This window comes from Hypomesus transpacificus, chromosome 18 (genome assembly GCF_021917145.1).
Source record: "Hypomesus transpacificus isolate Combined female chromosome 18, fHypTra1, whole genome shotgun sequence".
Lineage (NCBI taxonomy): Eukaryota > Metazoa > Chordata > Actinopteri > Osmeriformes > Osmeridae > Hypomesus > Hypomesus transpacificus.
This window is the reverse complement of record NC_061077.1, coordinates 11,946,292-11,959,024: the sequence shown is the minus strand read 5'-3', so window position 1 is coordinate 11,959,024 and position 12,733 is coordinate 11,946,292. Positions and strand designations below refer to the sequence as shown.

General features: G+C 53.4%; 1 protein-coding gene across 1 annotated transcript in view; it reads left to right on the top strand.

The window, feature by feature from the left end:
- poln (polymerase (DNA directed) nu) overlaps window positions 1-12,312 on the top strand; it is a 15,694-nt gene extending 3,382 nt beyond the window's left edge. The window contains exons 2-9 of the mRNA XM_047039383.1: window positions 3,254-3,365; window positions 4,745-4,827; window positions 8,312-8,443; window positions 10,104-10,214; window positions 10,309-10,387; window positions 11,060-11,127; window positions 11,383-11,444; window positions 11,612-12,312. Of these exons, the coding sequence (XP_046895339.1) occupies window positions 3,254-3,365; window positions 4,745-4,827; window positions 8,312-8,443; window positions 10,104-10,214; window positions 10,309-10,387; window positions 11,060-11,127; window positions 11,383-11,444; window positions 11,612-11,704 (740 nt within the window). The 3' untranslated portion in view covers window positions 11,705-12,312. The remainder of the gene's footprint in view (window positions 1-3,253; window positions 3,366-4,744; window positions 4,828-8,311; window positions 8,444-10,103; window positions 10,215-10,308; window positions 10,388-11,059; window positions 11,128-11,382; window positions 11,445-11,611) is intronic.
- The last annotated feature ends 421 nt before the right edge of the window (window positions 12,313-12,733 follow it).

The window sequence follows — 12,733 nt, the reverse complement described above, 5'->3', positions numbered from 1 at the left end:
CAAGGACCCTCACATGCATGTTAGGACCCTCTTGTATCAGGTCTCACAAGCTCACGAACACCTCCCTGAGCCTGTGAAAAGATGTGTTCTGGGGTCCCGTGATCCTCCCAGAGGGAGACGTGATCTGAGTCATAAAACATTGATGGAGATATCTTTAGAAACGGTCTCCATCCGAGCACCAGGAACGGTCGACCAGCGGTATTGAAACTAACCAGGCCTCCCCCATGACCTAACCCAGGACCACTGCCTACAGCCCAGCACAGAAATATACAATTTTTTACTAAGTAAATTTTCTGGAGTTTTCAGTTGGGGAGGAGGAGGGATGGGGGGTTGTTGAATTTGTTAAGCTTTAATTTTTTCAAACTTGATTTCATTTTGATTTAGGAGTGCGGCCAAGCCGGAGGATGGGATGGAGGGAAGGAAGGGTGAGGGAGAGAGAGAAGGAGAGATGGATGATGGGACTGTGGTGGAATAAGCCAGAGAAAATTGCCATGGCTACGGTCGGCCTGGTGGTCGGACATTTGGTTGGAATGCGTTTGTGAGATAACAGAACTAGAGTGACAGGAAAACTGTAGACCTGTCATTCTGACAGCAGTGACTGCCACTGTCCCACTAGGACTGTTTTGGTCTTTGAAGAGTGTGTGTATGTCGCTATGTCTGTGTATCTGAGAGTGTGTGTGTGTGTGTGTGTGTCTGTGTGTGTGTTTCACTATGTGTGTGTGTGTGAGCATGTAGAAAAAGTATGAAATACGATTTCCTAAACAGCCCTGAGGACAGATCCTATCCTTGATTCAGAGTGTCACAGCTGTGCCCTTTGTTGTGGAGGGGCACACTGCAGGACCTCCATTGATATTCCCATCAGAACTCGTTAGGAGCCAGACTCTGAAATCAAATGATCTACAATCCACCGATGGTGTCACACCAAATCACACTCTCCTCCCATCCCCTCTCCCTTCCCCTCTCCCATCCCCTCTCCCTTCCCCTCTCCCATCCCTCTCCCATCCCCTCTCCCTTCCCCTCTCCTTTCCCCTCTCCCTTCCCTCTCCCATCCCCTCTCCCTTCCCCTCACCCTTCCCCCTCTCCCTTCCCCTCTCCCATCCCCTCTCCCTCCCCTCTCCCTTCCCCTCTCCCATCCCACTCCCTTCCCCTCTCCATCCCCTCTCCCTTCCCCTCTCCCATCCCCTCTCCCATCCCCTCTCCTTCCCCTCTCCCATCCCCTCTCCCTTCCCCTCTCCCATCCCCCTCTCCCATCCCTCCCTCCCATCCCCTCTCCTTCCACTCTCCCATCCCCTCTCCCTTCCCCTCTCCCATACCCTCTCCCCTCCCCTCCTCCCATACTCTCTCCCTTCCCCTCTCCATCCTCTCTGCCTTCCCCTCTCCCATCCTCTCTCCCTTCCCCTCTCCCATCCCCTCTCCCTTCCCCTCTCCCATCCTCTCTTCCCATCCTCTCTCCCTTCCCCTCTCCCATCCCCTCTCCCTTCCCCTCTCCCTTCCCCCTCTCCCTTCCCCTCTCCCATCCTCTCTCCCTTCCCCTCTCCCATCCCCTCTCCCTTCCCCTCTCCCATCCCCTCTCCCTTCCCCTCTCCCATCCCCTCTCCCTTCCCCTCTCCCTTCCCCTCTCCCATCCCTCCTCTCCCTTCCCCTCTCCCTTCCCCTCTCCCTTCCCCTCTCCCATCCCCTCTCCCTTCCCCTCTCCCTTCCCCTCTCCCATCCCCTCTCCCTTCCCCTCTCCCATCCCTCTCTCCCTTCCCCTCTCCCATCCCCTCTCCCATCCCCTCTCCCATCCTCTCTCCCTTCCCCTCTCCCATCCCCTCTCCCATCCCCTCTCCCTTCCCCTCTCCCATCCCCTCTCCCTTCCCCTCTCCCATCCCCTCTCCCTTCCCCTCTCCCCTTCCCCTCTCCCTTCCCCTCTCCCATCCCCTCTCCCTTCCCCTCTCCCTTCCCCTCTCCCATCCCCTCTCCCTTCCCCTCTCCCATCCCCTCTCCCTTCCCCTCTCCCCATCCCCTCTCCCATCCCCTCTCCCATCCTCTCTCCCTTCCCCTCTCCCATCCCCTCTCCCATCCCCTCTCCCTTCCCCTCTCCCATCCCCCTCTCCCTTCCCCTCTCCCATCCCCTCTCCCTTCCCCTCTCCCATCCTCTCTCCCTTCCCCTCTCCCATCCCCTCTCCCTTCCCCTCTCCCATCCCCTCTCCCTTCCCCTCTCCCATCCTCTCTCCCTTCCCCTCTCCCATCCTCTCTGCCTTCCCCTCTCCCATCCTCTCTCCCTCCCCTCCCCTCTCCCATCCCCTCTCCCTTCCCCCTCTCCCATCCTCTCTCCCATCCTCTCTCCCTTCCCCTCTCCCATCCCCTCTCCCTTCCCCTCTCCCTTCCCCTCTCCCTTCCCCTCTCCCATCCTCTCTCCCTTCCCCTCTCCCATCCCCTCTCCCTTCCCCTCTCCCATCCCCTCTCCCTTCCCCTCTCCCATCCCCTCTCCCTTCCCCTCTCCCATCCCCTCTCCCTTCCCCTCTCCCTTCCCCTCTCCCTTCCCCTCTCCCATCCCCTCTCCCTTCCCCTCTCCCATCCCCTCTCCCTTCCCCTCTCCCTTCCCCTCTCCCTTCCCCCTCTCCCATCCTCTCTCCCTTCCCCTCTCCCATCCCCTCTCCCTTCCCCCTCTCCCATCCCCTCTCCCTTCCCCTCTCCCATCCTCTCTCCCTTCCCCTCTCCCATCCTCTCTCCCTTGCCCTCTCCCATCCTCTCTCCCTTCCCCTCTCCCATCTTCTCTCCCTTGCCCTCTCCCATCCTCTCTCCCTTGCCCTCCTCCCATCCTCTCTCCCTTCCCCTCTCCCATCCTCTCTCCCTTCCCCTCTCCCATCCCTCTCTCCCTTCCCCTCTCCCATCCTCTGGAGCATCCTCTGGAGCATCCTCTGTTAAACAAACACACATACAAACACTCACACTATTTTAGATACAAGGAGGAGAACTTGCTAATAATGATCACAGTATTGATATTATGATGCAGATGATGATGGTAATGAGGCTTCTGTATGTGTGTGTGCGCGTGTGTGTGCGGTGCACCTGTGTGTTTGCGCGTGTGTGTGCACGTGTGTGTGTGCGCGTGTGTGTGCGCGTGTGTGTGCACGTGTGTGCACGTGTGTGCACATGTGTATGTGCACGTGTGTGTGCGCACATTTGTGTGTGTGTGTGCACGTGTGTGTGTGCGCATGTGTGTGCATGTATCTGTGCGTGTGTGCGCGTGCACGTGTGTGTGTGTCAGATTTCTGCCAGGTGGAGTTGCGTCTGCTGGCCCACCTGTCCTCTGACCCAGAGCTGCTGAGGATCTTCAGCGACGCCCAGGCCGACGTGTTCTCCATGCTGGCCTCGCAGTGGTGGGAGAACACACACACTCACAAACAGACCAACACACAGATTCACAAATTAACACACAAACAGTGAAACAAACAAAAAGTCACGCACACATACACACACAAAAAAACTCTTCCTGTCGGGTCTGCTCCAAACAGTGCAGACTGGTCCCACACTATTAAAGCCTCAGGCTCACTTCAAAACACTCGCAGTGCTGTTGTCATGACGACGGCCTGTCTCGCCAGCTCTCAGGACCCCCCCCCCCTCCCCCCCTCCTCCGCCAGCCCTGCTGTCACCACCGTTATCATCACCATCAGTACCATCGTTACCATCAGCAGCATCACCATCATTACCTTCATCAGCATCACCATCATTACCTTCAGCACCATCATCATCAGCACCATCATCAGCATCACCATCAGCATCATCATCATCAGCACCAGCATCACCATCAGCATCACCATCAGCATCACCATCATTACCATCAGCACCATCAACATCAGCACCATCATCAGCATCACCATCAGCATCATCATCATTACCATCAGCACCATCATCATCAGCACCATCATCAGCATCACCATCAGCATCATCATCATTACCATCAGCACCATCATTATCAGCACCATCATCAGCATCACCATCAGCATCACCATCATTACCATCAGCACCATCATTATCAGCACCATCATCAGCATCACCATCAGCATCACCATCATTACCATCACCATCATTACCATCAGTACCATCAGCATCATCACCATCAGTACCATCACTATCATCACCATCAGCATCATCACCATCATTACCATCAGCATCATCACCATCAGTACCATCACCATCAGCATCATCATCACCATCATCTTCACCTTCATCGTTACCATCAACAGCTTCAGCATCAGCACCATCATCCTCACGATTTCCATCTTCACCCAACATCAATATTTTTGATGTTGAACACCGCTCCCTGGCTAAATGATTCTTCCCCTCCCTCCATCCTTACTTCCATACTTCCTCCCTCCTTTCCATCCTTCCTTCTGTACTTCCTTCCTCCCTACCTCTTCACTTCCTCCCTGCTTCCTCCCTCACCTGAGTTCAGCTCATGGTAAACACTCTTACCAGCAGGGGGCACTCAATCCTCTCTGGGACTCCAGCCCCCCTCACAAGCATAAGCATTTGACTATTTTACACCGTGTGAGTAAAACACAACTCTTTGAGTTGTGATGTTTTGTGTGTGTCTTATGCTGGCTTAACATTGATCTGATCTGTCAGTTCACTTGTCAGCCTTTTGATGAATGTCACTTTGCAGAAGTGTCACCCTGACGTTTGACTACGACTTCTAGTTATCACAGACATGACTTCCCTTCATCTCTGTCTGTCCCTCCCTCCCTCTCTCCTCCAGGAAAGGTGTCGGGGAGAAGAACGTGAGCTCAGAGGAGAGAGAACAGGCCAAGAGGATTGTGTACTCTGTTGTGTATGGAGCAGGTGAGAATCATAGGCACACACACACACACACACACTGTAATAGTGGATCAATGATACTGGATCGTACGGAAATTCCTCCCCCTCCATTAGAAGTGCTTCATGTCTTCAGGGGTGTAATTCAGTTAGCTGGATAGACAGACTGAAGGAGATTGAAGTGAGAGAAGACAGAGGGAGAGAGAGAGAGAGAGAGAGAGAGAGAGAGAGAGAGAGAGAGAGAGAGAGAGAGAGAGAGAGAGAGAGAAGGAGAAGGAGAGAGAGAGAGAGAGAGAGAGAGAGAGACAGAGAGGAAGATGGGATGGACAGAGGGTTGAAAAGAGAGGGAAAGAGCGAGTGAGGAAGAGGGACAAGAGGAGCAGTATCAGTGAAGAGCTGAGATGAAAGAATTAGAGGGAGATGAAGGTAGGAAGAGAGCAGGGACAGGAGGAGAGACAGAGGAGGAGAGAGATGAGGAGGAGGAAAGACACAGGAGGAGAGACACAGGAGGAGAGACACAGGAAGAGAGAGATGAGGAGGAGGAGAGCAGGGACAGGAGGAGAGAAACAGGAGGAGAGAGATGAGGAGGAGGAGAGCAGGGACAGGAGGAGAGAAACAGGAGGAGAGAGATGAGGAGGAGGAGAGCAGGGACAGGAGAAGAGAAACAGGAGGAGAGAGATGAGGAGGAGGAGAGCAGGGACAGGAGGAGAGAAACAGGAGGAGAGAGATGAGGAGGAGGATAGAGGAGATGAAATGTGCCCCAGTGGCCCCCAGAGTAGTAAACAGCCATGCTTCTGTTGTGACCCAGTTAGTTAGCACACATACACACACAGACATACAGTCCCTCTGACTCTCACTGCCGTAACCAATGCAACGCCTTTCAAAAATTCTGTTCCCATGACCACAACCACGAATGTGGTGGGAATCTCCAGTGTGTGTGTGTGTGTGTGTGTAACTAGGTCAGAGTTGACTCTCAGGAGTTTGGCCGTAACAGCAGGTTGACTCTGCCTTGTTATCAGGACTGTTTGTTAGAGACTCAGTCTGGATAATCCCTGTTTGTGTGTGAGGCCAATTTTCCCACTATAAATTCCGTCTGCATGCTGTATTGTCAGGGTTATCCGTAGGTGGCTGAACATACTGGCTGACACATTTTTGGCCCCTGCATGTCAGGAGACACTCACACATCCATCCACACACACATCACACACACATCACACACACAGGTGTACAGTACACACACACTCACACAGACATCCACACACACACTTCACTTTTACATATGTTCATGGACTTGACAAAGATAATTGGTGACAACAGTAGTAAGTGGTTTCTTAAAGGTGGGTCAGTGGAGAAAACAAGACTTTCTTTTCTCTCGTGTGTGTTTGTGTGTGTGTGTGTGTAACAGTGGACTCAGTAGCCTCTTCGGTAACTGCTTCCGCATGTTACACAGTCTCACACACAGTCTAGAAAGACTGGTTTTACACACTGTGTGTGTACAGCTTGTGTTTGTGTGTTTGCATGTGTGCCACATGATTAGGATAGGAGGGAGGGTGATGATTGCGAGAGTAAGGAAACATCAAGGAAGAGAGGTAGGGGAGGAAAGAGGGGGAGAGGGAGGGCAGAGAGGGGAGGGCTGGAAGAATGAGAGGTGTGATGGAGGAAAAGGAGTAGCGAAAGAGAGAGATAGAGAGAGAAAGGGAGAGAGAGAAAGAGAGGGTTTTCGATCAGAATAGACAGGCAGCTCTTCCTTAGCGGTTTGTTGTCATGGCAACTGAATACTAAAAGGAAGCTTTCTCCGGGAGACAATAATGGAGGGGGGGTGGGGGGGTGGCGTAGGCCGTGGACACGCACACACGCACAAATGGGTCGTAAGATAAGCAGGCCAAGTGTTGCATGTTGAGCTTTTCCAGGAAGGAGTCAATATGTAGGGGAAGCTAGTGGGGCCTCTGGTTGAGAGAGGTGTTCAGGGGTGGCGGAAAGAAAGAGGTGGATAGAGAGAATACGAAGGAGGGAGAGAGGGTGACGAAAAAGATGAGAGTGGAGGTGGAAAGGAGAGAGAAAGGTGGGAGGGGAGGGTGGGAGGGAGGGAAAAAAGCAGGAGAGAGAGATGAAGTTGAGGGAAGGAAGGATGGAGGAAAGAGAGAGAGAGAGAGAGAGAGAGAGAGAGAGAGAGAGGGAGAGGGAGAGAGAGAGAGAGAGAGAGAGAGTGGTGGAGAGGAAGTAGAGGTGAGAGAGCAGTCGTAACGAGGCCAGAAGGTTAGCCTGGAATTACCTCATTCAACTGGAATGTGGAGCTTAACACACACTCTTCACACACATACACACAAAACAAATTCTCTGTCACCCTCCTCTGAGCCAGCTTTTGTCTGTTGGTTGCCTTCACGCACTCTCTATAACAAACACACTCACACACACATTCTCAAGCCCCTATCACTACAAGGGCCTTTGCCCCGGTCCGTGCTATCATGTCAGTTCTGTGAGTCGTCAGTGTGTCTGTGACCTCCGCCATGTCCTCACCCAAACACTCAACGATGACACACACACACACACACTCTGGCTTAACCATCTTTGTGTTCCCATGGGTGTGAAATGCATTGATGTGACTCACATCTGTGTGTGTGTGTGTGTGTGTGTGTGTGTGTGTGTGCAGGGCACGGGGGCACTGCAGGCCCCAGACTGGCACAGATTGGGGGCTTAGTGCCTGTCTCTGCTGGGCCTACTAGTTTCCCTGACACCCCCCTCCTCCCGGCACACACCCTGTCTGGCAGAACATTACTCATCGCCAGCCGTGCAAACACACACAAACGCACCCTTGGGAACACACACCCAGACACCCCGCTGTGACCCTTTCCATAACCTCTCCTGTTCTGTCCTCAACTTTCCCCTCCTCTCCTCTGCCCTCCCTTCCTATCTTCTCCTCTACGATCCTCCTCTGTGGATCCATAACGGTTGTATGCACTGTGTCTACCCCCTTCACCATAGCCCTCCAGGGTCTAACCCTACCCTCTTGACCCCCCCCCCCCTCCAGGGTCTAACCCTACCCTCTTGACCCCCCCCCAGGGTCTAACCCTACCCTCTTGACCCCCCTCCAGGGTCTAACCCTACCCTCTTGACCCCCCCCCCCCCCCCCAGGGTCTAACCCTACCCTCTTGACCCCCCTCCAGGGTCTAACCCTACCCTCTTGACCCCCCCCCCCCCCCCCCAGGGTCTAACCCTACCCTCTTGACCCCCCCCCCAGGGTCTAACCCTACCCTCTTGACCCCCCCCCCCCCCCTCCAGGGTCTAACCCTACCCTCTTGACCCCCCCCCAGGGTCTAACCCTACCCTCTTGACCCCCCTCCAGGGTCTAACCCTACCCTCTTGACCCCCCCCCCCCCCCCCTCCAGGGTCTAACCCTACCCTCTTGACCCCCCCCCAGGGTCTAACCCTACCCTCTTGACCCCCCTCCAGGGTCTAACCCTACCCTCTTGACCCCCCCCCAGGGTCTAACCCTACCCTCTTGACCCTCCAGGGCGCGAGCGTCTGTCTGGGATCCTGGGGGTGAGTGCAGAGCAGGCCAGCCTCTTCCAGGACAGCTTCCTGCAGACCTACAAAGAGGTGCAGGTCTTCATCCAGAGAACCATCCAGCAGTGCCACAAACAAGGTGTGTGGTTATGTGGGAGTGTGTGTGTGTGTCTGGGTGGTTATGTGTGAGTGTGTGTGTCTCGGTGGTTATGTGTGAGTGTGTGTGTGTCTGGGTGGTTATGTGTGTGTGTGTGTGTCTGGGTGGTTATGTGTGAGTGTGTCACTGACATGTGTGTCTGGGCGTGTGTTTGTGACAGGATGAGATGAAGGCCAGAAAGAAGGCACTGTGTAAAGAGTGTTACTGTACACTGTGGGCGGGCGGGTGAGGAAGAAGATCCTCTTGCATTCGCAGGACAGAGATGAACTGTTGGTCGATAGTTTTGGGGGTAAAGGGGGGGTGGGAGGGGGGGGTGGCTTCAAACAAGACACTCGATATGTTTGGCACAGAAATGCTGATAGAGCACACCTGAGACTGTAGCCCCCAGGTCTGGAGCGTACTCACACACACACACACACACACCGTTAACCCTCAATCAAGGAGGATAAATAAACCCTTGTCGATAGGTAATCAGACATAACCCTCCTCCCTGTCCTCCCCATCCCTGTCCTCCCCTCTTCTCCCCTCTTCTCTCCTCTTCCCCACTCTCCCCCACCTCTCCTCTCTCTTCTCCTCTGCTCTACCCTCCTCTCACTATAGAGTTGGGAGACTCACTCTCTTTGATTTTAAAATCAGCCTGCAGTTCCATCTTGGGGTAGGAGTGTGTGTGCGTGTGTGTGTTTGTGTGTGCGCGCGTGTGTGTGTTTGTGTGTAAGTATGTTTACTTCACAGTCTGTTCTCCTGTGACATAACCTCCACTTCTGAAGACTAGTCACAAACAAGGGAGGAGAGATGGAAAAGGAGGAGAGGAGGAGGAGGAGAAGGAGAGAAGACAAAGAGGAGGATGAGGAGGAGGAAGAGAGCGTTATGATGTGTAACAACAACAGGGGAAATAAAGGCTTTGAGGAAACCAGGCCGAGTCAGAGAGAGGCTGCAGTGTTTGCTGGCAGACCCAGTTATCTCATCTTAGCATCTCATCAGTAAACACAGACACACACACACTCAATCCGTAACACACAGCTTCAAACATATTGGAAAAGATGTGCAAGGTTGTTTACAGGCAAACACTACCACTGGTACTCAGAGGTCAAACAACACTCAGACACACACATATACACACATACACACATACATATACACTGGCATAATACCAACATTGTTGGAATACGTTTGTGGACAAACGCTGTAAAAAAAAAAAAAAAAAGAAAACGCACACAGAGTCAAACACACACATTCCTGCCACAGAGGTCACACGTGTGTTACATGGATGTGAGGAGAGTGTGTGTGTTCAGGGTTAGGACGTGTTTGGTGTGTGTCCTCTGCCCCATAGCGGTCCTTTCCAGAAGGATTTGGCTGTAAAGCCTGGTCCGTTGTCCAGCACTGGAATGTACAGGGCCTGTGTGTGTGTAGAGGATGTGTGTGGAAAGGGGAGTGTGTGTAGTAGATAGTGTAGGTTGGGATTGGTGGTGGGAGAGGGGAGTGACCATGTGGGCGTGCCTGTGTGTGTGTGTGTGAGAGAGAGAAAGAGAGAGAAGAGAGAAAGAGAGAGAATCGTAAACACCAGTTCTAACTGGTATATGTGATGTTTTAATGTGTGGACGATACGTGTGTTTCATCCCTCCCCATCGACCCTGTTGCCTAGGTTATGTGGTGTCCATCATGGGTCGGCGGCGGTCCCTCCCCCTCATCCACTCCTCCGACTGGGGGGTCCGCATGCAGGCCGAGAGACAGGCCGTCAACTTTGTAGTCCAAGGTAGTTTGTGTGTGTGTATGTGGTGTGTGGGGGTGAGTGTGTGGGTGGGGGTGGGGGTGGGGTTGTCTCCTCACTGTTTACATTTGCACTCCAGGCTCAGCAGCAGACCTGTGTAAGATGGCCATGATCAGAATCTTCTCCCAGATCTCCTCCAGCTCTTCTCCCTCTGCCAGGTGAGTCTCATCCCTCCCTCCCCCCCTCCCTCCCTCCTTTCCTCCCTCCCCCCCTCCCTCCCTCCTCATCATATCTCAGGGTAATACAGCTGCTGCCTCTCCAGATGATTCACTTACAGCGCTTCTACTATCACAGCAGCTCACAACACCTACTGTGGTTTCTCACTTATCTCTCCCCCTCTCTTCCCCTCCCTCTCTCTTCCCCTCCCTCTCTCTTCCCCTCCCTCTCTCTTCATCCCCCGCTCTCTCCCCCTCACTCTTCCCCTCACTCTCTCTTCATCCCCCTCTCTCTCCCCCTCACTCTTCCCCTCCCTCTCTCTTCATCCCCCTCTCTCTCCCCCTCTCTCTTCCCCTCCTTCTCTCTTCATCCCCCCCTCTCTCCCCCTCTCTCTCCCCCTCCCTATCTCTTCCCCTCCCTCTCTCTTCCCCTCCCTCTCTCTTCATCCCCCTCTCTCTCCCCCTCACTCTTCCCCTCCCTCTCTCTTCATCCCCCTCTCTCTCCCCCTCTCTCTTCCCCTCCTTCTCTCTTCATCCCCCCCTCTCTCCCCCTCTCTCTCCCCCTCTCTCTCCCCCTCCCTATCTCTTCCCCTCCCTCTCTCTTCCCCTCCCTCTCTCTTCATCCCCCTCTCTCTCCCCCTCACTCTTCCCCTCCCTCTCTCTTCATCCCTCCAGACTGCTGGCTCAGATCCATGATGAGCTACTGTATGAGGTGCAGGACTCCCAGGTTGAGGAGGTGGCAGGTCAGCAGATCACACATACACACACACCTGCACACATACACATCTACACAGACGCACATCTACACACACACCTGCACACACACACATCTACACCCACCTGCACACATACACATCTACACAGACGCACATCTACACACACACCTGCACGCACACACACATTTACACAAACACCTGCATGTCCATCCATCAGGCCACAGTCCGACTGTCCCAACACATCAGCTGTGTGTGTGTGTGTGTGTGTGTGTGTGTGTCCAGCTCTGGTGAAGACCACCATGGAGTCACTGCAGCATGTAGAATGTCTTGGAGTTCATCTCAAAGTAAGTTGAGCAGCTTCTGCTTATGTGTGTGTGTGTGTACGGTATGTTACGGGATAATCAATTGAGCGATGAGGAATCCTGTCTAAATGTGGGTCAGTCTGCAAGTGACACACACCCCCATGTCAGTGTGACGAGGCTCCTCTCTCTAATCTGTGTGTGCTCCTCAGGTCCCCCTGAAGGTGCTGCTCTCCAGAGGGAAGTCCTGGGGGTCCATGTCTGAGCTGAACCTTCCCCCTACATCCCCCTCTCCCTCCCTCTAGAGCCCCCTCTTCACTTCCTCGCACCACTCTCTCTTGAGCCTTCCCCCTACCTCCCCCTCTCCCTCCCTCTAGAGCTCTCTCTTCACCTCCTCGCACCACTCTCTCTTGAATCTTCCCCTCTCGTCCTATGACTCTCGACCTGTCTTTCTCTTTTTCCTCTCTCCCTCTTTCTGTCTCACCGTCTCTTGCTCCATCTCTAACCCGTCCCCATCGCTATGGAAACCAGGCAGCTGCAGCTCCTTCAAGCTCCCAATTCTAGCTCGCTTGCCGTCCGTATCCGGGGGCAACGGCAGGAGCGACAGACTGGATTGTGCCAGTTCCTCTTTTTACTCCATTTTGTTGGAGACTTGAACCCTTTTTCTCGTCTCTTCCTCTCCCTCTCTTTTGAAGCCCGTGGTTCTCTTTCCGAGGTCAGGCCATGCTGTTAAGAAGTGTTTGTATTCATAAGAAATGAAGAACATACTTTCTAACAGTTTTTAACTGTTTTTCAAAAGAAAAAAGCTATTAGAATTTCTCACGTTAATAACCTTCGTTCATTTTAAAGGGCTCATAACAATGTTTAACTTATTTCAAAATATTTCTGCAGTGGTTATTCAGTCAGTTCAGACCTGAGGCCACATTGGAGTGGATCAGTTCTGGTTCATGTGTTTTTCTAATAAACTCTCCTCCTCCTGCCTCCAGTTACTCTGATTTAAAACTGATGATCTCATCCTACTCAGCCATGAGCCTGGCTGCTGGTCGGCCTGCTTGCCTGCCTGTCTATCTGCCTGTCTATCTGCCTGTCTATCTGCCTGTCTGTCTGCTTTTCTGTCTGTCTGTCTACCTGTGTGCTTGGCTGCCTGCCAGTCTGTCTACCTGCCTGTCTGTCTGTCTGTCTGCCTCTCAATCACAACCAGTCTTTCATCTGCTCATTCGGCCCCAACACAACCTCCTTTGTCTCCTACATGCAACACACACACACACAGGCTTACACACAAAAACTCACACTCGGTCTCCTACACACATGCACACACTCTTGGCGGGCTCTGC